This window comes from Parus major, chromosome 3 (assembly GCF_001522545.3).
Source record: "Parus major isolate Abel chromosome 3, Parus_major1.1, whole genome shotgun sequence".
Taxonomy (NCBI): Eukaryota; Metazoa; Chordata; class Aves; order Passeriformes; family Paridae; genus Parus; species Parus major.
Genome location: NC_031770.1, coordinates 73,022,076 through 73,049,710, shown reverse-complemented (window position 1 = coordinate 73,049,710; position 27,635 = coordinate 73,022,076). Strand labels below are relative to the sequence as shown.

Sequence of the window (27,635 nt, the reverse complement as noted above, 5' to 3'; positions counted from 1 at the left end):
TACAGAGATCGTATGCTCTTTTTATTGGCATACAGTCACTACCCATATAAGTGCATTTGTGTCAAAAAAATAATTTTCATATTTACAGGAAGTGACAGAATTCCAGTTGTTGGCAGAGTATATAAAGCTTTTCATACACAATCTTTTTATTATTAGACAGAGAATATAAAATCTGAACTGAAAATCAAATTCAATGCATCCTGGAAACCGTATTCCTCAACAGCTTTTCTTAAGCTTATTTCTAGTTTCTTTCTGGTTCTCACAGAACATCCTTCTAGGTCATCTGAACTGTTATGCTACCTACTTTCCAAAAATTCCTCACTCTTACCCAGAGCCAAGAGTGTAGTGAGATTGGATCAATACATTGTTATTTATATTCCTACCACTGCAAGTAAAAGTTGTGTGTTATAAATTATGCTTTATTTTTCTAATAAGTATGACTGCTTACTCTATGTGAAAGATATAATTGAGGGGGTTGTTATAACTGATTATTTATCTGTAAGAGTGTTTTGATAAACATGCATGTATTCACTGGCAATTCATTTGCTTCTTAAAAACATAGTTAAAATGTATTTCTCTGCACTGAAGCAGTTTATTTCTGCATCTTATTTATGAAAATAATTACAGTGGAAAAAAGCTGCATAGCTGAATTCTGATTTAGTTAAATGGATTAATCTGTTCATGAAGGCATGCTTTGCAAGTTGCCTGTACTAGTATAATTTTTTTTTCTTAGAAGATACAGCCAATCAAAGAGAATTTACTTTGATGTTAAGCCTTGTACCTTTTTTACAACTGGTGTCATACCAGACCTTTTAGGCACAGATCTCTCCCTGAATTTATGTTCTTCTGTAACAGTCACTGGCCTAGAGTTGGGTATTGTTGGTTTGTTTTTTTACTTACATTATTTTACACTCTTATTTCTTACAGCAATAGTCAATTTCCCTTAAGTAGGTAATCAGTGACTTCATTCACTTTACGGTAATATCAAAATCAAAAATTTAGCAGCACTGCTAATACATCAGTGTATCAGCTTTACATGAGTCACAATTCTTGTGACACTAAGAACCAGCTTTAATATTGACTATGAATATTTAATGCATGTGCCAAAATGTAAAGTTAACCTATTGTCAGTTTTCCAATGTGTACTGAGTGACATTTATAAACATACTCCATAAAAACATCTAAAATTCTGAGATGTGTGTAATATCCCTGTAATATCTCTCTGAAAACTGGGTGAGGAATAAAGTTCCAGAGTTTAACACTGCCACGTGAGATCTGTTAATCGCACATATTCCTAATGGGGTTCATTCTGTTTAAGTATAGCTTGTAATACAGTGACCCATATTTTACACACACAGCATATAGTACCAGCTAGACCAAAAAAAAGGGTTATTAAAAAACCTATTACACATATCTAAAGAAAAATAAAATGTCTTTTCTCTGTTCTTCCACACCCCCAATGAAGTTATCTCATCATGTCCATGGATTACAAGTGTTTCAGGTTAAATCTTTTTCAAGTACTTTAAAAATTTGTTATACCAAAAAAGCTGCCTTTTTCTTTTTTTTTAAGTACTTTCTACCATTTACCACAAAATTCAGGTGCAAGAATTTTAAACAAAAAATGAACTAAAGAGCTTTATTGACATCACAGTACATTCAATAGTAATTTTAAGAACATTACAGCTGAAAGAGAATGGCCTGTTTTATAGTCTTAATAAGCACTACCGTTCTTGAAAAAATGTAATACAAAGAAATCCTATTAGGTATTTAATTCTGAGCAGCATTTGGAAAAAATACACCTATTTACAGATAAAAAAAGGATTCTGGTTTCACCTACATAGCCACAATGTGCCTCTATAATGAGACAAGCCTTTTATAACTCATGGAATTTTTAAACGTCATAGCACTGATGCCATAAATTCCTCAGCGTTTACGATGAAGAGGACTTGTTGATCTGAAAAATAAAGGAAAAGGGGGAAAAAGTTAATTGGAAAAAATAAAAGACCCCCAAACCCACACACACTTTAGGCTTAGTAATTAATAGTTTTAAAAGATTCTCCAATGTTACTTTTGCCTAAGACAAAAAGTTTAATAAATACCATACTTTATTAAAAAAGTTCATATGCCGTACACATGAAGACGAATATAAAAAAAACTTTTTAAAAGTCAGACAAAATACTTAAAAAGTATACTACCTTGATCGTGACTTAGACTTGTGTTTGCGGCTTGCCTTCTTACCAGACCTTTGAGATTTCTCCATGGAGCATGACCGAATATGCTTCGATTTCTTAGCCTTCTTTTCTTTACTACTTCCTGGTGATTCAGAACTACTCCTTGCACTAGATTCAGAGCCTGATCGTTTTTTGCTATCTTTGGTAGTAATTTTTTTGCTTTCTTGTCTGGAATCCTGTCTTATTATTTTCACACATATTGATTCACTGCGAGAGAAAGTTCTTTCACTGTCTCTTTTTCTCTTTAATCTACTGTCGTCATGATTGCCAGCCTTACTTTCTTTTTCCTCTTTTTTGGGCTTATCTTTTCTTTTTTCCTGATCTCTCTCCCTTTCTCTGTTCTTTTTTTTGTCTTTATCTACACCTCCACCCTGCTCCTTCTTCCTTTCTTGATCTTTACCCTCACTTTTATGTTTGTGCCTATTTCCAGTAGGGCTTCTACGCTGGTCTTCGGCTTTACGTCTGTCCCTGCTTCTGCTGCGGCTCGCACGGTTGGCTCGCCGGTCTCTCGAGCGGCTGCCACTTCTACGTCTATCCCAGCTTCTCTCTCTCGAAGGACTCCGATTTCTCCGCCTCTCCCCTCTTTCAGCACTGTGATTTCTACTAGATCTTCTCCTTTCCCTTATTTTCTCCCTGCTCCTACTCCTCTCTCTCCTATTTCTGTGGGAGTAACTCCTGCTTCTACTGCGCCTAACTTTGTGTGACGGTGTCCTACTGCGACTGTGTCTCTTCTTCCTTTTGGGAGAGGAAGACCGTGAAGTGCTGCGACTACTACCTGAGCTAGTGCTAAACGATGAACTGGATACTGTGCTGCTACTGCTGCTGCTCCTGCTATTGCTGCTGCTGCTACCACTGCTAGAACTTCTTGACCCATTCCTTCCTGTCCTCTCTTTACCCTCTTTCTTGAGTTCTACATCAGGTACAATTGCATTTGGAGATCTCTTCTTTTCATGAACCATGTCTGCTTCAATTTCTTTTGTCTCCTGTGATGCTAAGTTACTATTTTGTTCTTTGTTGATAAATTCATTCATCTCTTTTGAAACTTTTTCATTTTGTAGCTTTTCTTCTGAAAAAAGAAGCAAACAGAAAAAAAAATCAATTAATTTAGAGCAATATGTCAGTAATGTTCACGCCATTACCCTGACAAAACAAATTTTCCAAGCACCTCTCATAATACTTATAATTAAAACACTGCCACCACACTAACTACTTAACAAACCACACTCTTTTTTACTGTATTCTTATAATTCTAGGAAAGTTATCCTCTTGATTTAGAAAAAGTATAGAGCCCAGTCATTTAAAAAGTCTTTATGTTATTTCACATTTTAGTGCTTTAAGATTCTCAAACAAATATCCTGGGACACCAGAACTCCTAAACTGATCTACAGACAAGGCTTTTTCCTTTTGCAACCTTTCTGCACACATGATTCTCTCTTTCTCCTTCCTACAAGGTTCCTCATCAGTACAGTAGGAAATATTGATGCTTCCTGCCTTTAGTTGAGCCCCAATCGTCTTGGTTTAAGGATTACTGTCTGGTCTGAAGAAGTTGTATTTCTCACATACTGAGACCCTCAGAGCGTTTCACAGAGGTTTCCAAAATAAAATTATTTTTATTCAACCTTTGCATCACTGCCAACTTTATTTCCCCATTTTAAATTGTATCCAGAAAAAAATAACTGAGATACATTTTTTGCCTAAAAATGGCCTTTTGATGTGGGCAATCATTTCCTGAATTAATTAAGGGAATAAAACTGCATCCAGAAACCTAGAGTGGTCCAAATGGCAGCTAATGGTCAAATTTAACCCAGAAAACCATTCCAGCTGGTCCCCAAGTTATTAAGCAATAAGGCAGAAGCCAGTGTATGTTAGAAGATGCTGTACTGTCCATTAGAAATGCCTTTCCAAAACACTGCAGGAGCATTCTTCAGTATTTTGGATGTATGGAATCAACTGCTTTACACTCTAGTTTTGTATTTCTGCAAACAGTCCCATGGAGATGTCTCCACACTGACATCTGGCTTCCTGCACTAGGCAGGCAGAGGTCACAGGCCACCACTCAGTCACTCTCCATATGGCTATCCTGTTATGCATACATCTTCAAACACTCAAAGAGACAGGAATATTAGGAAAACCAGAAGTTGAGCTAGCCCAGCCTTTTATTAATGGCTCCATATGTCTTATTTTCAGGCCTTTAAATAAAAAGTTAAAAGGAGGAAACCATCAGTTTTAAGTTCTATCATAATAGCACTTTTTCCTCCAGCCTGTGAACTTGGTTCATGACTTCTTAGCATTGCATCCATCTCTAGACAGCTCCTCAGCACCAGGAGGTGACCATGCTACCATTTTGGCCTACATTACCTGCACAAAAGACAAAATGTACCTTGTATGGAGAAGCAGAAGTAAATCACAGGGGTTTGGGTTTTTTTAAAAATGTGTATTAAAAATACATTATTTATAAATTTAGTTTCACATTTTTTTGCTTAAAACATTTCTTTGCTGTCAATTTACATACAGTAAGTAGTGAACTCCATGTATAGTGGCACACTAAGAAGACATTGTATGATTTACCTTCTAGCTGTTTTTCTAGCAGTAGTTGCTGTTCTCTCTCTTTTCTCCAAAATGCTTCCTGTTTTTGCCTTATCCTGTGTCGCAATTCCTCATCATCAGTATCAGATGATTCAGAGCCTCTGTCACTCCGCTCATCTTCACTGTCTCCTGATCCATAACCACCCAGTCCACCTGCGTGCATAAAGTCCAGTCTATCACGAGGAAAGATTAAGCTTTGTTCTTAATACTTCTGTGAGGCAAAGAGGAGAGTAACATTGCCCTTCCTTCACTTCCTTGTCTCTGAAGAAGTCACTTTATTCTGGTAAGTGCCAGTGTTGTTTGCCAGTGTGTTCAAGGCCCCCGTGTCTGCAATGATGGTCACTGTCTGCTTCTACTCCTTCTGGAACAGCTTTTCTATTTTCAGCAAGCAACCACTGTGACCATGGTACTTTTTTCCAGTGTATGGAAAGGCCAAAAAAGCTCCCTGTGGAGACTGTAACAGTGCCTGCCTCTGTATCAGCAACGGGACAGAAAATGCCTGGGATCTTTCCCAGAAGACATCTCTGAAATGACTTCAGCTGCCTCCGTAGTCCAAGGCTACAGAAATCCTGAATGCCATATCAATTTTTCCATATGATTTAGAAAACACTGCACTTTGACAGGTATGGAGATGGAATAGAAACAGACTTTCTTCTCCCCAAGAGATATTTGGAATTAGTGGACTGATAAGGATAAAGTCAATTTAAACATCGAACATGGATTTCTTTCAGTCTGAGGTCCTTAGGATATTTACTGAGTTAGTTTTGAAACACAAATACTTGTGATGGTAACATTCAATCTAATTCACCAATATTCCATGTAATGAACACATAACTGATCACTGACACTGCTGTAGTACATTTTAGATGATAAAAGTCATGTTGGGAGAAATCTCTTGCAGTTGTGTCTCAAGCTGGAATTTCAAATCTCTCTTTCCTGTGTTGTTTCTGGCAGTATATGATATGGAAACCTTTGTGTTTATGTAGCTTTTCAATAAGATAATAATTACAAAGACTATGATATTTTTATTTATAGACTTTCACATTACTCTTCTATCAGCTTTCCCCTCTGGTTTCCGTGGATCAAAACAGAAGAAAAGTATGAAATAGTATTCCTTTCTGTGAAGGCTGCAGTATGCTTCTATAACTATCATACTTTTAAAAGTAAATCTAAAATTTTTACGTCTTTTCAAAATTAGGGCAAGATTCTCATACACTAAATCACACTGCCTAGTCCTTTACTCCAGCAATTATCCCACTTATATATCAGTAGGATCACCTGTGGAACAAACAAAGGTGCTGATAATGATAAAGTTATCAGAAAGTGACCCATACTCCCAGGCAATTAAAATCTAATTTCGAAATGCAATTTCTAGAAATGCAAGGCAAAAGTGAAACTCCCCCTTTAAGCCCTCTCAAAAATAAGGAACATACTTACCGAGTCCAGTGAGGGAAGCCAGTGCACTGGACTGTGCCAGCTGTTTTGCAGGAGCTTTGTATCACATCAACAACAGGAACAACATGTTAACACAAATAGCCACGATTTCATAGTCATGAGTCTATGGTATTGTTAAATCTACTACTATTGCTGTTCTTTGGAGGGAGAGAAGAAACATTAAAAACGCATCATCCATTTAAAACCACTTCTAGATTTTCTGACCATGAAGATATAGAATTTAACTGCAAAATTAACAGTGAACAGAAAAAACCCAAATATATACTCATAAATCAATTTCCAAGTTACAGCATCTGCACGTAATTTTCAACTTCAGAAGTTACAGACTTAGATTAACTCTGTTACGTTAAAATAATCTGTTCTGTAAGTACAATACATGTTAATAGCGAAAGCAAATTAATTACTAACTGAGGACTCAAAGTTCATCTCTTTTCACTTCTGAACAGCTTTGAGATAAAGATGACAGTAGTAAGGAACAGCTACAACTCAAGAGCCATTGACACACAGGTACCATTTTAACTGAAATGGATTGTATGAAAAAAATGGAATAACTCAAGTAACTCACAATACACTGCACAGGACGACAGTACATGATTACTGGATTTGAGCTCTACCCAAGTTGGATGCATTATACTGGAATTGTTCTTGAGGGAGAACTATGGAGGTTAAATGTTCTAAAGACATGCAAATACAGAATTTTCGCAGAAGAAACTAAAAAGAAAAAAACCTCCCAAATCCGGCATACCTTTAGTTGCTTTACGGTGAACATCTTTGGCTACGTAATAGATTTCTTCATTTGTGACATCTAAGAGAATCTCTGTCAGCAGCATTTTTGTTAGCATCATCTGAAAAAAATATTGCATATATAATTAAAGGCCAAAACATCTTGAATAAATGCTGCATTCGAATTATATCCATACAGCTTCTCTTCTTTTGATGATTATGAGAGTGGCCTCCTGTATATTTTATTTAATGACTTCTTTCAAGAGACATGACCAAAAAACCAAAAAAAGATTGAAGCTCTTTAAATGTGACCTGATTTCACAACTTTCAAGTTTCCATTTTAACTGTAAACTGTGTTTGCAAGTATTGCACACAGCTATCCAAGGCACTGATCCTAATGTCTAAGATGATGTAACAAATGAATATGTAAATCAGAAATGTACTTAGACTGATTCCAATTATTCTTTCAAAAAATAAAAAGCACTTCTCTGACTGGTATGCTGCCTGTAAAGATCATCAGAGGTTACTTACATAGCATTTTATTATCACATATTTTCTACAAAAATTGAAATGGTAGCTAGTTCTCAAAGTCGTTTATGTCTGGCCATATGCTCTACAAAAATACATTCATCAAACCTAGGAGAATGCAGGACCTTGATTAACAAGGATTCAGTTGTACAATTTATATTTAACTGTGATTTCGAAGTATGAAGGTTGTGCAGACACAGTGAGACTTGCTGATCTAGGATTTAGGGCTGTAGCACTTCCTTGCAAGAATACATTTCTTAAATTCACAGGAGCTGAGGTTGAAGCACAGATTTGGAATGGATACGTTTAATCACTAAAAGTTTTCAGAAATTTGGTATTTGAAGCAAAACCATAGAATTAATAAAGATCAATGCAAAGATTACAGTCATTACATTATTTCACTATTGTGCTAAATATGAGTTATATAACCAATATTCTTGTTTCTATGAAAAAGCATTATGAAGAGACATGCAAATATAACCCTGCTTTACTGTACAATGCATACTGTACTGCTGTTGACAGTACCAGGCATACAAAAAGTGATTTGCTTTGATATGCCAGAAAAATATGAGCAATTAAACAGAAAAACTTAGTGAGAACTACATTATTAATACCATTTGATACTCCTTTTCTTCTTCTGTCATTTCTGGTTCACTTTGCTCCTCTTGAGGAGCTGGGGATGGACTCCTGCTGATTTTCCCAACACTTACAGCTTCTGTGTTTTCAGCATCTTCATCTTCCTCATCACTGTCCTACAAGAACAGCATTACACACTTCAGGAAAAACTTAAATATCAAGCTCCTTAGTTTCCATTTGTAATAGTCAATTTCATTTACTTTGTACTGGAAACTGTATTACAGTTTCCATAAAACCATTTATTTTCTCCCTTCCTAAAAAATATGCAGGCACCTGTACCCACACAAGCTAAGAAAATACTTAGTTGTCAGATTCCTGCCAGACACTTTGGACTTTGGACTACAAACAAGATAATTGCTAAAATGAAGGCAATGCAAGGTTTCCTAAACTGCCCTGGTTTAGAAAATACAGGTATCTGAATTTTTTAAGCTGGTGATTTGGAATTCTGACTTTCAAAAGCTCTGTACGTTCCAAAAGGGGAAAAAAAAAAAAAAAAAAAAAAGAAAAGTTCAATTTCAGCCTTGTTTCTTCACTTCTACAGATCAAATTACATACTTCTATCTCTTAGCCATTAAAAACTTCAAAAGTTACTTCAAAAGTAAAATATCAAGTAATTATCAAGAGAGCAGCAGCTTAACCTTACTTTAAATAATCAATGAGGTAACCAGGAACGCAGAGTCTCTCCCTTGAAGAGACTAAAAAGTCAGTACCTTTCAGGAAATACAAACCTGAGCAAAAAACAAACCCTTCTACTTACAAATTTACTTCTCTGAGGTAACCGTGGGCCATCCCCTTCTTCAGCCTCCTCACTTTCCTTTTTCTCTTTTTTAGACATCTGTGAACGTTGCTGCTCCATTCTCTCCTTTTCCAATTTTTTCTGTTTTTCTCTTTCCATCTTTTCCAGGCCCTCACGAATCCAGGCAGGCAGAGTTCTGCGCTTCACAGCATCTAGATAAGCAAGGTTTACAGTTTTGCAAGATGAAAAAACCTTCCCCCCCCAAAAAGGAATAAAAATATCCCCCAAAATAAAGAAGTAAACCCTCCACCCCCATCAAAATAAGTCCCACATCTGATTGTGGGGAAAAAACATTTATAATGGCTTTTTCCATCCCTGCTCTTTTACTTTCTATTAAAAAGAAAAAGGTCTTTGAATTCTGCAATTCTTATAAAACACAGCTTTTACATTTTTTCATTAAGGAGTGGTTAACATGTACCAATCTGGGGAGGCTCCTGCTTCACAGGCATCGCAATAGGTGAACGCTGTCGATCTCTGAACGAGGGTCTTTCCCTTCGATTTTGAGTAGGTGCAGGAGGTGCTGGAGGACCTGGTGGCCCTGGTGGTCCTGGCTGCCAATAAGGTGGGTGAAATCCACCTTGAGGTGGACCAAAAGCAGCCCCATGCTGAAAGAGTAATGCAGTTTATTTTTCTTCACATGGTAACACTAAATGCAGCACGTGAGCAAGTCGGTCTACAAAAATCCATGCAAGTAGGAATCCATGATTTCTATGCTACTGAGATCTCTCAATCTCTTTTACCGTGGTCCCCAAGAAACAAGTTTCCTTTAAATATTTAATGACTAAACTTAGACTTGAACAGGGAAGACTTAACAAACCTGAAAGGGCTTCAACCAATCTTTCACACTGTGCTGAACACTAAGCCATCTATAACCACCATCTAGCTCCATCAGTTCCGTGCCAGCTTAGCATCAGAGCATGCATTTAAATAAAGAGTGTACAAAACTAAGATTCAAAAGTCTAGCTATGTTAGCAGTCTTAACTACAATATGAGAACAAAAATTTAAAGTTCAGCCTTTTATTACATAAGAATTTTGCACTGTGCACTTTCCAGTAATCCTTCATAGATCTTATTAATATGACTGATGAAATTATTAGATGCCTAAATATGCAATTTTAGTACAGATCCTGGCTTCTGGGCGATCTGCATACAATCCAAAAGTCTTGAGGCATATATGAGGAGTTTTTTATTTTAATATTTACTGCCCAGAAATGCCTAATGACACTATTTAAGAAGAGAGTGTTTAGGAAAAAGGGTATAGTATGAAATATTCTACTGAGTATTTAAGTTACTAGCACTAAAGAACTCTCCACTACAATTTCAGGTTAAGCACACCTCTTTCATTCATCGCAAAACAAGTTTTCTATGGTATTTAGAGAAGCTAATTTTAAGAGTTTGTCCCATGACAATAAACAAAAATCGTAACAAACTCATGTATTGGAAAATTTTTGGGTCCCTATTTAACAATACTTTTGAACAAGAGAACTGTAAGAGGAAAAATAATCTAGGAGATAAAAATAGCCTAGAAGATAACAAACAAAAATTCTGCCCATCTTCCATAGTATTTGTTTATGAACAGGAAGTAGGTTTTTACACAGTTAGTTTGTCATTCATATCAGGAGTTTTGAAAGAAAAATACTGAAAATAGAGGGAAGATACAAAACTTCTTTGTGTTTAAAGATCTAGGCAATGCACCCTGTTATTATTAGTGATAAAACCACCTACATGTTTATTATACTATACATATTATATGCCAGAATGAAGAAAAAAAGTGGATATGGATTTTTTTTTTAAGAAATACCATTGTTTATTCAAAGAATCACAGTAGATAGATATGGAAAAGATCAATGGATCATCCAGTCTATCTCCCTGCAAATACAGGACTGTTTCCTGTGGTACATTATCTAGAGTATTTAAGCATATCTTTCTGAACTTTATTTTTTTTACCTTCTCTTTCTTTTTTTGTTGTTTTTTTTTTTTAAATACAAAGCTACATAATGTTAATTTATATACTGGAACACAGTGATTCATTTTAATATTGCAGAAAACAGCCATTTTTCATTACTACGGTAGAAAAATAAAACCCTTTTGCCTCTGAACAGAACTGAGAACTCTAAAGTCTCTTCTGTCAAGTGTTTGGTTAAAATGTATCTTAGCAGATAACAGACTCTGTAGATGTTTGTAGAACTGAAGAATGAAAGTCGCCGCTAGATGATATTAGAGGAACACATCCATGGAAGGGACTCTGCGCGTCTACAATATTAAAGCAACAAATATGTTTCACCTGATAGTCAAACTGGTTCACTGGCCCCATTGCAAAGTTATCGGGAGGTCCCCCAAAGTTGTGATTGTTCTGGTTAAATATATGCCTGTTGTCAGGAGTAAATTCCCCACTGTCCTGACTGTTGCTGTCTTCAGATGGAGGAACAATTTCCATTTGACCTGGGGTTGGAGTCATCCACTGCTGATCTGGAGGTGGGTGAGGGGGCTGGTGAGGCATTCCCCATTCTGTTTAGGAATTAGAATACGATTTGATACCAAGTTAGTATAATTTATATGAGTCACCAATCACTCAGTGTTCTTGTATTTATCACAAGGTTCCTCAAAGCACCACAGATGATAAAGCAATGAAGAATCATCAATCTGCAGACTGCATTATACTGTCTCAATAATTCCTTCAACTAAATGAATACAAATAGCTATAGCTGAACTGAAACATGCAGTAGGGGGACAGAACTGGACAGACATCCTAAAAATTTATTTTTACAAATTTCTAGTGATAGTGAACTCACCACAAGACTTACAGATTGCTTAAACTGTTAAAGAACTGCTCCTACTTCTCTACATCAATTTTGAAAGCTAAAAAGGAGCTATTTTACTCTTTTGCATAATAGACTTGAAATGTCTACTATGGAAAGAAAATGGTTTTGTAAGCAGCACAACCACTGAAACCTGTGCTCCAATGTCTTGAGTCCAGATAGTGGATGATTCCTTGGATTGCCCAATATCTAGCAGAGGTCCTAGGATAAGCTATAGTCATAAACCCTCAAACATATGTTACAATTGGCTAACAGAGTGAAAAGGCTCTAAGGAATGAATTAATAGCTTGTGTGGCCATAATTTTTGACTGACTCCTCAAAAAGATAAATTTTATGTGCACTATACAGATTCTTATAGACCGTGACAGAGCTGCCTTATAACTCTCTCCAGTAAAAGAATTAGTATCTAGCCTCTCAGGTTAATTCCTACGTTCTATCCAGTCCTTTAATACATTTCTTTAATTTTTACTGTCCTTCCCATCTGCATCATAATTGGATCCATTACTGTAGCAACTAAAAAGTGCTATCATAGCTTTTCTATTTCTGTGAAAATTTCTATTTACTGTACAGAAATACAGCTAGAATACACTCTGCCACATAGAAAAGTTAAAAATTCTTACATGTGCCTACAACAACTTGTAGCCTAGTGCAGTTAGGTGAAACCTGATGGCTACCTCCCTTTTACTACACATATTTAAGAACTACCAATAACATATTAAGCTTACTTTTATTAAATGCTGCATTTCAATAAATTTGGATAGTGACAGTGAAAACTGGGAGTGTTATTCTTTCAACCATTAACAGAATCAAGCACAAAATGCAGTTTTCCCAAAACAACTGAAGACATGCACATATGCTTACTAACTGTCTTGTCCATATACTTCAAATTGCATTGCAGTATAGTGTCATAATCCAGCTTTCAGAAAACAATTTCAGAAAAATTCCTAGTGGAAAATAACCCATTTCTATACCATTCTTATTAGCAGTGGTATCTTGTGAAGTTTTAAAAAGAAAATTAATTTTTGGAAAAAAAACAAGTTTTGAAGAAGTTAAAAATTACTGAAAATAATCAATACTAACAGAGGCATCCAATCAACTTTAACTTACAGTAACTGAAAAATGCTGACAATCAGATACCCAAGTTAAAAAGGGTAAATCCTAAGCATATGAAACGCAATAAAAACATGCTTTTCACACAGAATTTTGCTGATCTCCCTTTTTAAAGATTTTAAGACACCTAAAGCCAGAATGAGTTATACTGTGAACTCATTCTACATGTCAGGATCATGCCAGAAGCAGGTACTACACTACAGGAGAGGCAAAAGTACCTCTGTAAATAGGAGCTATGATTAATAAATCAAGTGGTAGTTTTGCGTTTTGAAGCCTAAGGGGCAGGGCATGTTCACACCAAAAAATGTCTGGTAAGAATAAAATGAAGAAACATGAAAAAAAGGAATGAACAGGAAGGGAAACAAACCTGGCTGCCACATTCTGTTGAAATTGGGATCCCCCTGAAAATTATTATGGTTGTTTGGACCAGACTCTATTCCTGAAATATCCTGTCCGTTTGGCATCATTCCTTGTTGTTCCACTACATTCTGTTGCCCTGAGGCTTCTCGCTGAGCAATCCATGCTTGAGCTAATGCAGCCCAGTCAATCTGGCCTAAAATAAACAGAGGAAGTTAAAAAGGTTAGAACTCACACATCTGAAGTTTAGCACTTTCTCAATTACGTGTCTTATTGCTCAAGATAAATGGGCAACATTTACCTTCAGCAAGTACTGTGAGCACCATTTAAACTTATTCACAGTGTACAGTCAAAGAAACAAATCAAATGTCAGTGTACAGACTTGCTGAAGTACAGTTTCTCTGCGTATGTTCAAAATGTTGTAAAACAGATTATTTTACATCCACATTAGGACTGAATGAGTGGTAGAAATGCACTTTTTTCATAGGTGAGCTAATTCTGACATCAGAAATTAATATACATATCCTTAAATTATAAATTCACTAAGATTTGAGAGTAAAAAAGATACATAGTTAGAAATTATTTTTCAATGTACACTTCGTATAACCCTTGCCATATATTATGTTACGGTTCTCGCTCCAATTTTTTTTTACTGCCATTCCTACCAGTAAACAAATAAATTGCACTCTCAGATAAGAACACTAGTAAGTCTTCTGCTTATTATCAAGTCAGAAAAACTCTCCAGTGAATTTAACAAAAATTAAAGTGAGAGTAAAACCTGTGTGCCTGATCACTTTGTATTAAATACATACCTGCACTTTCATCCATTTCTCTATTTCTCTTGATATTTTGAATTGTTCCCACCTCATTTCAATTTAAGGTATATTATGTTCTACTGTTTAAAGCATTTGGTGGTTTTGGTGGGGAAAAATAATTTCAAACAAGAGATCATGATTATCACTGCTGTAACCTAAATCAAGACCCATATTAGTTTTCCAGTGAGGTTTTTCCCTTTATATATAATCTGCATTAATACTTCTGCCACACAGGTACTGAATAAAAAAGCAGATTCTCCCAAATGAAGGATTTAGCTTGGCTGAAGAACTGACAGCTACACAGATCACGTAAATGGGGTCTAAATGTTGATCTGTATGACTGATAAAATGTTGGTAATTTGTGTAGGATAACTCATATCTTTTGCCTGTATTTGCACATTATATATTAACTGTGAAAATATTTGGAACTAATGTATGTTTTCTGTTTTCTAGTTCAGAAAAGCATCACAAACGTATTATTTTAAGAGCAGCTACAAAGGCAACTATGAGTCAGGCTCTGTTATGAAGATTCAAAAATTTAAATGACAACACATTAAAAGAACTAATCCACAAAGTTTTCTATATACTTACTTGGATCTTGCTGGTGCTGAAATGACTGCATCCACTGCTGTTGGTTCAAAGGCCATTGCTGCCAAGGTTGTCCACCTTGATCCCACATCTTTTAAGTCTTTATATAGTCTATATTTCAACTAAAAATAATAGTTGTATGTTTAAATAGATGCCCATGAAATATCACATAACTGAAACTTACATAACTGCAGATACAATTAAGCCTTGCAAAGCAAGCTGAAGCAATGCTGGCTTAATATTTTAAGCTGGAGGAAAAGGTTCATCCTTTAGAGTAATATCTGAAATATTACTGAAAGATTTCAGGAGTCTAGTACGCTTTCTCTGTATTTTCACAAAGAAATTAACTACCAAATGATGTTCAAGGAGAGATATGACAAGTTTGTATGACAAGATCTCATCTGGCAATAAATGCAATTTAAAGAAAGTAAAAATATAAAAGGCACAATTGGTATCTTTGCCTGCTTCTTAAGGAAAAGATGTGTATTTCTCTAAACAAGTGTCATGCAAGGCTGTTAAGCAAGACAAAAGTCACCAAATGGTAAAACACATTGTTAATGATTGCACAGGACAACTGCACAAGTACAAGACAGTGCCCACATGCATGTTATACATTGTACAGGCTCATTTTAATATCCAAATAATATATACCTTCAAATCTGAGAAAGAAAAATAAATATGACCACACAATTACCACTGTCCCTTAAAACCACGAGAAACAATTTTTGCTGTGCCACATATATCCTCACTGAGCAAGCAGCAGCCCTAGGTCCAGATGGCAGGCAGCAGAGCTCCACAGCCTGCTTAGAGTGAAGCTCCAGGGCCAGCTCTGTGTGAATCTGATGAGGCACAGCAGTCCAGGCAGGTGTGCTGCAATGGCACACCAGTTCTTTCCAGTCTTTTGTACCTCCGGCACACACCTAACCTGCTACGTGTGGAAGACCTGAGAGCAGTCACCTGCATTGCTCCCAACAGTTTCTCCGAAGACAAAGACTAGGCACAGCTCTAGGAACACTTCATTCCAGAAGCTGTTCCCAAAAACCAGTATGGATAGAAATGCACTGAGTGTGACTCCCTCTGTCCTACCCAATCTGTTAGAACTTCTCAACAGGCTTTCCACTCAATGAATATATCCTCATGGAATTGAACATACAATCCCTGAGTTCACGCTAGTAAAACATCAAGCATGTAGGTTGTTTCAAGCAATCCAAACTCAAAAGAAAGAGAAAAATTCATCCCCTGAGGTCACAGGAGCAGCATACGGGACCCAGTCGTGGCTCACAGCCAAGAGCAATACAAAATAGATGAATAGAACCTCTCTGCTTCAGAGCAAACCAGTTCAAAGCAGCCAGTGCCACTTGGGTGGCCAGCCAGGAGCAACCCCAGTGGCTCTGAGGGAGCGGGACACACACACCCCACAGACAGAGCCCGCTCTGGGCACAAGGACAAAGCAAGTGGACTGGAACCTGCTCGCAAAGGCATCTTGTGCTCGCCTGCTCACACAAGGAACTGCATGACTGCTTTGAAGAGAGCATCACTCTACAAAAGTGCGCCATACAAAGAGCTGCACTCAACACCAGGGGTACCGGCCCATGCAGAGATGAATGCAAGCTTGTATGCTGCATATTTCTGTCAAATTAAATCTTTTATCTGTAGAACTGTAGATCACCTTTGTTTTGAGACCACTTATTGTCAACACTGTACAAAAATTTACACGTGTGGCTCTGAAACATTCATTTGCAAATGCCTTTTAGAGGGGCCTTAAACAAGACCAGATCAACTCTGGCAACAGGGGGAGTATTGGAAAAAGCCTACCTAATACTTTATTATTTTCACTATCTTTTCTTGCCAAACTAAGTATGGAGGCTTCTTCCCATTTCATGAATACTTTTATGCTATTCAAACCGTTAATAAGTGAAGACATCACCCTTTCTTTTGTCTCTTCCCATTTTTATCTGTACCTAGGAAATTAACTTATTACATCAGTGTACAGGTGGCTACTAACACACTTAATGCAACACTTCAGCTGACTTAAACTAGCTCTCCAGGAATTCATAGACACATATTTCATAAACTAGGCATGACACAGTAACTGCAAATAATATCTTCACCCTATAGCAAGAAAAGGTAAGTAAATGTTTCTTCCTTCCCTCAGTTCATCTTTCCATCCAGAATAAAAATTCTTTCAAATGTCAAAAGAAACTTGTTTACATCTTAAAAGTTATAAGAATTGGGGTTCGAGACTACTGCACAGCCTCATGGTGTTGCTTCCTTTGTTTCTAGCTGTTAAATCCTACTAGCAATAATAAGCGTCAATTTCACAAATTCTGGTAGTACTTTTTTACCTCAATACATAGTATGTTGCAACAAGTTTATGGAATTACACTAAAACTTAGCAAAATATTTAAATTTTTTCAGTAATGATTTAGAAGACAGCTTTGCATATAACTGTATGAATGCAAAAAAAAAAAATTCTACACAGTTAAATACCAATTTCTCTTACTGAAGTGTAACAATATTAAGACCACTTCTACAAATGGAACTAAATTGGAACCTCCTACACACAGCTTTCATGTGATAGGATTAGATGAGATTTATTTTTACTGGACTGGCTCGGTCTCTGTCCTAAAATCTTCAGTATTCCAGATTTTTTAAACATGTTCCAGCTAACACAATTATATATCTATTTCTCAATTGAAATGGACACTTAATATTCCACCCATTTTTTGTTTCTTACCCTCAGGTCTTGATCCTCAGTATGGACAAACTGAAGCACTTGTTTAGATCATTAACAAGGTCTAAGGCAACAAATGCCTCCCCGTCTCAGTAAAACCTGCCCTCCCAAGACAATAACTGCCTTATTATTTTACAAGATATTCAAATAAATCTTGTGGGAAAGATATATTCCCTTGCAGCCTGTAGCAACTGGCATGTGAAATGCCCAAGGTGACCAAGGGATAAAGTAGACAGGCAGTGACCTCAGGCAGCAGCAGCAGCAGCATTCATTCACCTCCTGGCTGCCCTGCCAGCACATTATTATGCCCTAGGACAGCGAGGGCAAATCCACACTCCTAAAGTGAAGGAAGTGGTGCTGAAGGACCCCACCGTGTCCCCTTTACAGAACAGCACTGCCCCAGGCCACCCTGCACTCTCTGGGTGCTTCCAAGCTCATCTCAGGTGTCAGCATGGACCTGGGAGCCCACAGGCACTTAGGACCTGTCCAGTCTAGTTTGGAAGGTCAGAGGCTTTCACTCAGCACCACCTGGCTGCAGGACCACAATAAAAAGCACAGCTGGGTTTTAGCTGTTAGCATACATAGTTGCTCAGCCACTGCTCTGCAACATAATATAGCCCAGTCTTCAACTTGCCCTAGAGAGATTCTTTCACCTTACTACTGCCACTCTGGGGAATGAAATCAGGTGGGGAAGTAAAAAAGCAATAGGTCAAGGCATGGAGCTGGTTTATATTTTGATGCACAACATTATGACAAGACAGCAACAACAGTGTAAAACCCTGAAGAACTTCAACATTTGATTAATTCAATTTATGCCACTTAGAGCAAACTAATTTAAAATCACTGCTATTTGAAATAGCTAATTTTAGTTTGTGAACTGTATCTGAAAGCTTTTAATTCTATATTTCATTTGTACTTCTACGGTTTTCTTGAAGAAATGCTGAGTTTCATAGGTTGGCAAGTATAAAATCTGCTGGCTTTCAAGTACTCATACCAAATTCAGTGTAAAAACATACTTTACTAATCAGAAATATGTACTAAACAAATACTTAAGCAATGACATCACTCTTTTTATGCAACATGCAGAAGCTCTTTTTCAAATATGATGTGAAAACTGTCCAAAACTGATTTTTATTTCAACTCATCTCCCTTATTGAGCAATGTTTGTTTTACAGAAACAGGAATTGAATATGGAAGGAATAAAAATCACACTTTAAAATGTTTCTAGAAGTAATCTTTACATATACAGGCTAAAAGAAGGTCACATGTATTCAAAATTTTTAATATTGAAGACTAGATGTGTGGCTCAGAGCCATTGAACAGAAGAGATGAGTTCTAGGGCCTCTCTCTATATTGTGACCTGCAACAGCAGGACATAATTTTCTGGGAAACAGAGTTCCCTGCTTTTTAGTTCTCCACTTATTTTCCTGCATTTTCTCCAAGTTTTCACCAACTGGTACAAGGTAAACAAGAAAAAGGTACTTGATACAATTTTTTTTTCATCTACTACAGGGAGGCTACAGGCATTTAAAGATGGCTCATTGCCTTAAAAAACTGTTTTGCCAAGTACTGCAGTATCTATTAGTTTCATCTGCTTTTAAGTTTCAGAGGCAAAAACCCCACTGAAACTTTTAGCTCTTCATTTGCAGTTGCCATCTTCTAAAAGATAACTAAAATAAGCATTTATGCTACTTGATGTTACTCTTTTTTACATAAGGGCATTAAAGGCTTGAAACAACTGGAATCTCTTGTACAAATGTATGTGACAAGAAACAACCTGAGACAAAAGTAGTACTTAATAATGGAGAGAAGAGACTCAAAGCCCTCTCCCACTGACTAAAATCTGCAATGACAAAACTAACTTAGGATGCTGCCAAACAAACAATAAACAAGTTTTTATTTCTAAAAAGTTCTGAAATCAGCACCACCTGAAATAAAGAGGCTTCACACCTAATATAACTGACAGCTCTATTTCCCACCAGCGATCTAAGGCCAAATACACAGCAGAGCATCCAAATCACAGTGAAACAAGCTTTATTTTCTACTGAAGCTGCAGGGGAGGGAGATGAATACTGGCTAAAATTCACTCAGTTCAAATGTTACTTTAGACACTTAGTAACAGAGGGGTGCCTCAAGTCGTTAAGACGTACTGGTTCTGACATCACTAGTGCATACAGGAGGTTTGAAAAGCAACAGGTGCAAAGAACGGATCCGTTTTATAGGCAGCTACTTCCAAAGGAAAACACAGATACTACCCCTCCTTTACAATGATGGGTTAAGGTTCTTTTACTTAGTTATTCTGTCCCTCAATTCAATTGGACATAGCCCTTTTTTCTTTCCTCTCTCTCTAGCACACACAAAGAAACAAAAGAACATTTATTGGTGCTTCAAGAGCTGTTCCCTAATGTCTGATCACAGAACAGGAACCTGAATCTATTAAAAATCTGTTTACCAATGAAGAAACAGAAGCCAATTCAGGATTCTTTTTGTTTTATACAGAAGCACAATCACATGAGCAAAACACCCCATCAACTCACATTTAATTTCAGTTACACGTATTTAACACATTATGGAAAGTTCACATGATATTTCAAAATCCTGCTGGAGCTCTTAAGAGCAAACATGTTCTGAAATATGTTCTTTCACACATTGGGTTTTTTTCTTTTTAAATTAAATTTCTATTCAAAGGCTGGACCAGAATCTCCTGAAGTTTTATTAAAGCAAATTACTGGTATGAAAATGTGCCAGCCTTGATAGGGCTGCTGGTGAGGGCTCCCCTGCTGATGATAAAAGCTAAGAGCAACATAAATAGGACTTACCTTGGTCACCATCAACCTCTGAGAGCCAACAGCACTCAGAAACATTTAAATGTGGTGTCAAACTCTCTGCTATTGTATTTAAACTAACTTTGGGTAAACACAAAGAACATATTTTTAAAGGCACCTTTCCTCTCCTCTCTTTGATTGTAATGTGCATCTCAACTACCAATTACACCTCAATGTTACCCTGTTCTTTTAGGTAAAAAAGGCATCTCCTTCAACCTATTTGTTAGCATAATAAGGTATTTTCCAACACAGTTGTACAAGGTGTCCAGGCACACCACACACTAAAAGGCACACATTTAGAAGATACTTACCTGAAAACAGTCTTAAATGATAATCTGCAAGCTCACCTTTAACTCTGGGAGACTCCCCCAAGCACTTCCCACAAAACACAGCTATCTTGAAGCAAATTACATATTTCCACACCAACAGGAATACACCCTGTCCAGAAGAGCATGGTTTCCTGAGAATTCACCAATGGCATAGTGATTAGTGAAGGCCCTTGATGTCAAAGATGGGGCCATCTTTTAGACAAGGTTACCAACAGAGCCTGAGCACTAACAGGCTCACTCAGGTTCCCTGGACAACCCTACCTCAGTAGTTTCATACTGTAAACTCAGAAAACTCATTACCAGTTCAACAGCACTTGTGCAGAGCTAACTGTGCTCTGACCTCTCAACACAGGAGAAGAGCAGTCTTAGGGAGCAAGGCTCTGTCCTGGGAACATCAAAAGACAAAGCTTGCTTGTCGTCCTGGGGATACTATCATCCTTAAATGCCTTATGACATTTGCTGCAGCAGAACTGAAAAATATCAAGAAATCTCCCATGGAAAGATAAGCAAGATCTGTTCCCAAACAAAATTTAATACAGCTAATGGATAAACTGAATTGCTCCAACTCATGCAGCTAGCCCAACACAAGAAGCACAGGGACCTAGGAAGTTAGCTCAGCTCCAGAAAAGCATCAGGAAGATAACTAACCATACCAAGCTGTCCTGATGAGTGCATCTTGCACACACTTTCTTGCTCCTTCTAAGTAACTCCCATCACTCTGACAATCTACTTCTTCCCAATATGAATGTTACACACCATCCTGACTATGCAGACCACCTTACAGCTCAACAGCTTCTGCACCAGATACAGAGATTCTGAATGGCTTGCCAGGAAATTCATGAAAGTGATATTTCTTAGAAATGAGAAAAAAAGTAATCTTCAGAATATGAAATCAAGTATTTGTTAGAAGCTAGATTATCCCAGCTCCAAGAAATCAAGAGACAGCCTAAGAGCCAAGCCTAGACTAGAAGGAGAGTGGCACTCACCTCCTGCTGTGTGATGAGCAGAAGAGATCAAGGTTAGGAACTCCTGCATCAGACATCAGTATCACTGAACCTGATCTCCAGGGCACAATCTGTTGGTGTCATTTATTCAACCCTGTAGAAAGACTAACAATTCTGGAGCCCACAGCCAATAATCAAGAGCCTTATGATGCTGAGGGGATGATGTTGTATCACCTTTCTGATCCTGCAACTCATCATTCCTGAAGAGCAGGTCAATATATGACACAAGATGGCCTGACAAGTTTTACCTGCAAACTGAACTCTTAACACACAGCTGCAGGAGTTTTTCTGGTGACTAAAGATCTTGTCTTGCAGGCATTCCAAACAGTCATTGCATTTAGCAAAGAAATATCCATCATAGCAAAGAAATATCATCATCAACAACCAAAAAAAAGCTAGACAGATGTTCCACATCCTCTAAGATAACCTGACAGTGCAGCCATGATTTTTTGACTATATTTAGGGCTATACAGTTGAAGGGAAATACCCCAAGAGGTAGGAGTCCTTGTTTGTAACAAACTGCAATTACTGGTTTTGAAACAAATTATTATTAAACAGTCAGTGTCATTAGATAGGTAATCTTTCGGTACGAGTTTAAGACAATACAAGTGAAAAAGACAGATTAGTCTCTGAGGCTCTCTGTAGAACCTGGGCTACAGAAATCATCTACATCACATCTTGAGAAGGATCTCAAAAGCATCTCATACTCTGTGGGAAGGGTTTCTTTATCTCATATAGATTTAGGCTCTGAAGGTGAACCTAAAGGAAAATGGAGATGTTTCAGGACCAGAGCTCTTTGAAATCAATAGCCTGATTTCTTGATATTTCATGTGGGTGCCTCATTCTAATGTAAGGGTTTTACTTTTCATTCAAGATAGCTGGTATTGACTCGGTGAAGTTTTAGCACAGTGACTGAAAGCTTATGATGAGTTTCCATCATGAATTATGTGCAACTGTTCAGTTGCAAGCAAGACAAATCTACTCCTACATTCAGCAGACCAGGATCAAAGCATTTAGTAGAAAGACAGGAATAAGGCCAATACCTCCAAGAGTTCAAGCTGAACAAGTGTTGCTGGAGAGCCATTTCCCTCCTCCCCTTCCTCCCACTATGCTATTGCTTCAACAGGGCAATGGTAGCAAAGACATCACTAATGAGGTTGGAAGGAATAGTGGATAAATACTCTAGGGATACAACACACAGCTCACATAGCTCTCCCAAGGAATTAGAAAGAGCAGCTCATCCATGGTATTATCAATATCCAACCAAGCTGGAATCCAAAGTCAGTAACGGACACATATTGTACAAACTCCCAAGACATCTATTTCAAAGCACTCCAGACTGGAAGGAAATGTAAACTGAGCACATCTTCCATGACTGTGTCACTGGAACAAAAAATACTTTTCTGTAAGAATTTGTACATAAGAGGTGCAACTTAAGGGAATTGCAAATGAAAAATAGTTTTGCATACCCAAAGGAGACCCCTAGCAAGATGAAAAATTTAATGCAGAAAGGGTATGACAAGAATTATCATTGGCTGGTGGTCTTAGCATAGGAGACCCAGGTAAGTCAGAACACTTCTGCAGTTAAAGAGATGTGGGAGTCTGGAAAAGTGCCGTATCCTATGTACCCACATAGGAATGAGCCCTGCAAGATACTACAGAGTGGCCGCAGACACATTCACTCTGAGTCAGAATGAATGTATACCATCACTCAGACAAAAATATACCAGCTTCAATTTTACATGGTAGAATTCATTTTTACTAGTATATTATACTCAGCTGTTGATCATAATATCAAATATTTATGGCGTGATTTAAGTCTGCAATAAATCAAAAAGTTAAAGTAACTGTCTTCCCTGCTGTTTCACTCATTACACTTTCACTTGGCCGAAGACTTTAATACATCATGTAGGGCACCACCCTAACTTGTTCCTGGTATTTAATGATCAGATACTATGCATCATTTCTCCTCTTGAGGGCCAGAAGCTATACCTATTTGCCTGTTGGCATCCGTTTAGCATGGTATCAAGTCAAAGAACATGTGAAATCTTCCAGCTCACTTACAGATGTTTATCACTAAAAGTTGCTCCACTGCATTTTTTAACATCAGAACTGTTCCTTCTCAGACTGAAGAATAGAGGCTTTTCAAATGTATAACCAAGATTCAAAACACAGAACCAGAAAAAGAACTGATGAAAGTATCCAGTGTCTTGCTGAGTATCCATGAAGTTTTCCAGAACCTGGTTCACACATCAGTACATCTGACTAATATTTACAACGCTAACAAAATGAAAGCAGCATGAAAAAAGTTTAAAAAACAAAACAAAACAAAATACCAACTAAAAGAAAAAAACTGTGAAAAGCTTCTTCAGGGAGTCATCCTCCAAGGTCTGTAATTTCAAATGTAAATCCACATATCCACTGACCTGAACACAACTCTTAAAAAAGAACAAAAGGACTAGATATTGGCATCCAGGTACCATTTACTTATTTTTTGTATTTCTAAGACGTGAAGACAAACATGTGATTTGATTATTATAAAGTACCAAAACCACTGCTAGAACATTTACTACCACAGAAACATTATCGTAACTTGGGCAGTTTAAGTCAAAACTCTACTGGGTTTGGGGCAGGGAAAAATATTTTTTTTTCATGTACCATTCCACTGAAAGTCCTGATGCAGGGTTTTCAATTAGCCCTGTAACACAGCATTATTTCTTTTCTCAAGTGAATGGTCCCTCTACAACTTCCTCTGCAATGAACATGCTCTGCATAAAAATAAATAGTACCACTAACTCCTCAGTAGTCATGAGCAGATATTAAAATTAATGATAAATACAGTTATCATTTAATAAGGGATCAGCTAGTGATGAAAGTAAGAACACTTTGAGAACACCTAGCCAAAATATTATTTGTCACCAAAAGCAGAATAAGAACATACCTCAATCATGAAAAGAAGTGAGACCAGACACTCCTGCTCCCATTGTATATTTGCATAATCCTGCACCTAACTAAAAATCAAACATGGTTATGACTTCCCTCTACCACTACAGTTTATAAGGTGAGTTAACCACTAACAAATTGTGGAACTGTGTTAAATTTGTGGACTTTTAAGCTCTACAACACCTCTGAGCCCCAAGTATAGAAAGCATTCTTATCAGAGCAGGAGTTTGTATGTCATATGGAACAAAGACAGTACAGGAAGTCTTGTCATGACATAATAGCAGAGATGACACAAGGTTTGCTGCTGCACCAAACAAATTAAAAACCAGGAGCTTGTCTGTCAGCAATCCTAGCAACTTGTCCCCGGACACAGCTGAGACTTTCAGTTCCCCTCCGTTCTACAGTCAGGGGAGCTGGAGCATCTGTCACCTCCATAGGAGCCGTCTTTAGTGCAGCTGGACTCCAAAAAGAGGTTTCTTACTCCTACCAACAGTACATGTGTTCAGCTGGACTGCATCAGTATTTGTAATCCTGTCTTTGGAAAATGATGTTAGAATACTGTCTGCTGGTAGACATGCTTTATGCTTTGAAGACCACCATTCCCCCTCTCTGAAAGGTGGCTGCCTCTGCATTAAAACAAAGCCTTTAGGGCAACCCTTGTTTCCTATATCCCACATTTTCCAATAGATTATTTGCTTGGAAACATGTACAAGTGTAACTATAAGAGAAGAAATGAACAACCAAGGTGACTGAATACTCTGCATAATCACTTGTTACAGAAACTTCATTAATTTTGTCTGGGGTAGCACATCACAGAATTATCCAATGGTTTGAGTTGGAAGGAACCTTGGAAAACCATCTAGTTCAACATCTTGCATGAAATGATGTTGCTGAAAGTTCTGTGCAAACTGATCTTGGACAGCTCCAATCGTGCAACAACTTATATGGGAAGCCTGCTCCTTTATTTCTGTACCCTTATCATAAAAAAATTCCTCTTTATGTTCAGCCTAAATCCATATTTCAGTTTAAAACTGCTGTCCCTCATCCAGAGCTCTGGTAACAAGTCTTTCACCATTTTTTTCATGCAATAAAGTACCTCTCATACCATTTAGGTACTGAAAACACCTAATACCGCTAAATACCGCAATAAGGTCTCCCCGGAGCCTTCTCTTCTGCAGGCTGAACAATCGCAGCTCTCTTTGCCCATCTTCACATTAGAGTGGTTCCAGCCCTCAGACCACTTTTGCATCTCCAACCTTAACTGTAAAGCCTAGCACGTCCCATTAAAATTCACTTCAACAACTTTGTGGGATTGCCTAATGAAGTACGGAGAACCTGCAGGGACAAGTGCTGAAAGCAAAAAGGCTTTCAAACCCATCATCTGAGGATCCATTTAAAAACACCCTGCGTTTGCCAAGCTACTGGTCCAGGTATCTTACAAATGCTGCTGTGTGAATTTCAGTTCTCTGGAGCCCTCCAGTGGAACGAACTCACAGGAGCGGCCACGAAACCCATGAAACAGCACAAATATCCCACAAATGCACTTCATCCGCAGAAGCCAGGCTGCTGACACAGCCAACTACCAGATCCCAGTGCACATGTTGCTTCCCTAACTGGGTTACCGGCTAAACCAAGTAGACGCTCTGCCCCGCGGATCCACGGGCGCTGCTTCCCCGGCAGCCGGTGGGTCCCCGGCAGGCCCGGGCCGGCCGCGCGCTCCCAGCATCCCAGGATGGCCGGCCCCGCCAGGTCGCGCGCTCGGCACCGGCCTCTCCCGGCCCCGCCAGGGCAGCGGCAGCGGCGCGGGGCGGCCCCGGGACATGCGCAGTGCCGGCCCCGGGCCCGTCCCCGCCGGGGACCCCCGCCGGGGGGGGCGGCGCAGGGCAGGGGGGTCCCGGGGGTCCCCGCCGGCCCCCCCGCGACCTCGCCGCGCATGCGCGGCGCACCGCCTCCCCCCCACCCCCGGACGGGCGGCGGGGGAGGGCGAGCGACTCTCGGCTCGTCCCTTCTCGTCCTGGCCGCCGGTTTCCGCTGGCGGCGCCGCCGGTTCCTCACGCCCGGCGAGCAGCTGCTGCCGCCGCCACCGCGGCGCGCGGCGCCCTCCCGGTTCGGCTCGGAGCGAAGGGGAAGACCGGGTCAGCGACACCCGCCGGCCCCCCGGGAGCGCTGACGAGCGGAGCCCTCCCCGCTACTTACGCGCTCCCCCGCCTCCCGCCGCCGCCGGTGCCGCCGCTCCGCGGCCGCGCTGCTGCCGCTATCACTCCTCGTCTTCACGGACAAGACAATATGGCGCCCGCTGGCGCTCACCCGGAAGTGAAAGGCGTCACGGTGCTGACCCTCGCCTGGCCCACACGGGCTCCTGCCGCCGCCATCTTTGCTGAGGGCGGCCGGGCGGCGCTTCCCGTTTCCCTTTTCCCGGCCGGCAGCGCCAACACCGCGCTGCCGCCATCTTTACTGCGGGCAGCCCCGCCGGTCCCGCCGCGGCGGGAGAGGGAGGCGGGGACGCGCTCCTGCCCCGGAGCGCTGGGAATCCAGCGGGATTCACCTTCCCGCCTGCCGTAGTGTGAGGAGGCCCAGGGGAGGCAACTTAGCTCCGGGGCTCCACGGGGAACTTCTAGTCAGAGTGAGATCCGTGTTTCCAGTACGGAGTCGACATGAAGAAGTATATAAAGCTGCGTGAAGAAGTATATAAAGCTGGTAGCTACGCGTGTAAGTGGTGCAAGCACGTAAGTGGTGGACAGGCTCTGGACAATGGCCCTACACTGAAATACATAATTTTGTGTTGCACAGCTACAGGGTGTCAACATTCAAAGTCAGGCAGATGTATGGCTATCAGGAGTGTTTGTGAAGCAGGACAATTCTCCAAGTACTTAATTCTGAATATCCAAATTCTGTGAGTTCTACTTTGATTTTTTTCCTTTTGTTTTAATGTATGAAGAAAAAAAAACTCACCTGCAGTGAACAGCTCTTCTTGTATCAACACTGGGGATGATTCTGTAGGCAGGGACTGGGACTGAGTAATTCCATTTCTTTGTGTGGAGCAGAGATTTCCATTAGCAGGCACATTACTTACCGCTGGGATCACTGCCTTCTCTTCCTTCAGCGTCATGGATTTAAATGCCTAAAACATCCCTAAAACATCTCTCTGGTCATTGC

The 27,635-nt window shown here is 39.1% G+C and overlaps 1 protein-coding gene across 3 annotated transcripts; it reads right to left on the bottom strand.

Moving 5' to 3' along the window:
- On the bottom strand, positions 1-26,787 carry PNISR (PNN interacting serine and arginine rich protein). Of its 3 annotated transcripts, XM_015620623.2 has the most exons (12): positions 26,676-26,787; positions 14,648-14,766; positions 13,252-13,437; positions 11,240-11,463; positions 9,374-9,560; positions 8,917-9,107; positions 8,138-8,275; positions 7,018-7,117; positions 6,255-6,308; positions 4,800-4,970; positions 2,196-3,297; positions 1,559-1,954 (listed from the first exon to the last, which is right to left on the bottom strand). In XM_015620623.2, exons 2-12 carry the CDS (start codon positions 14,733-14,735, stop codon positions 1,924-1,926), a joined length of 2,472 nt encoding a protein of 823 aa, XP_015476109.1. In that variant the 5' UTR covers positions 14,736-14,766; positions 26,676-26,787; the 3' UTR covers positions 1,559-1,923. The 3 variants fall into 3 exon arrangements, with proteins under 3 accessions (XP_015476111.1, XP_015476109.1, XP_015476110.1); XM_015620625.3 differs by having other exon boundaries at positions 1-3,297; XM_015620624.3 differs by lacking the exon at positions 26,676-26,787 and having other exon boundaries at positions 14,648-20,506.
- Positions 26,788-27,635: the final 848 nt, after the last annotated feature.

Coding starts and splice junctions, on each gene's coding strand:
- PNISR (XM_015620623.2), bottom strand. CDS start 14,735: ATGTGGGATCAAGGTGGACAACCTTGGCAGCAATGGCCTTTGAACCAA. Junction 13,438..14,647: donor TCAGCACCAGCAAGATCCAA/GTAAGTATATAG, acceptor TGTTTATTTTAG/GCCAGATTGACTGGGCTGCA. Junction 8,276..8,916: donor TACCTCAGAGAAGTAAATTT/GTAAGTAGAAGG, acceptor CTGTTCTTGTAG/GACAGTGATGAGGAAGATGA.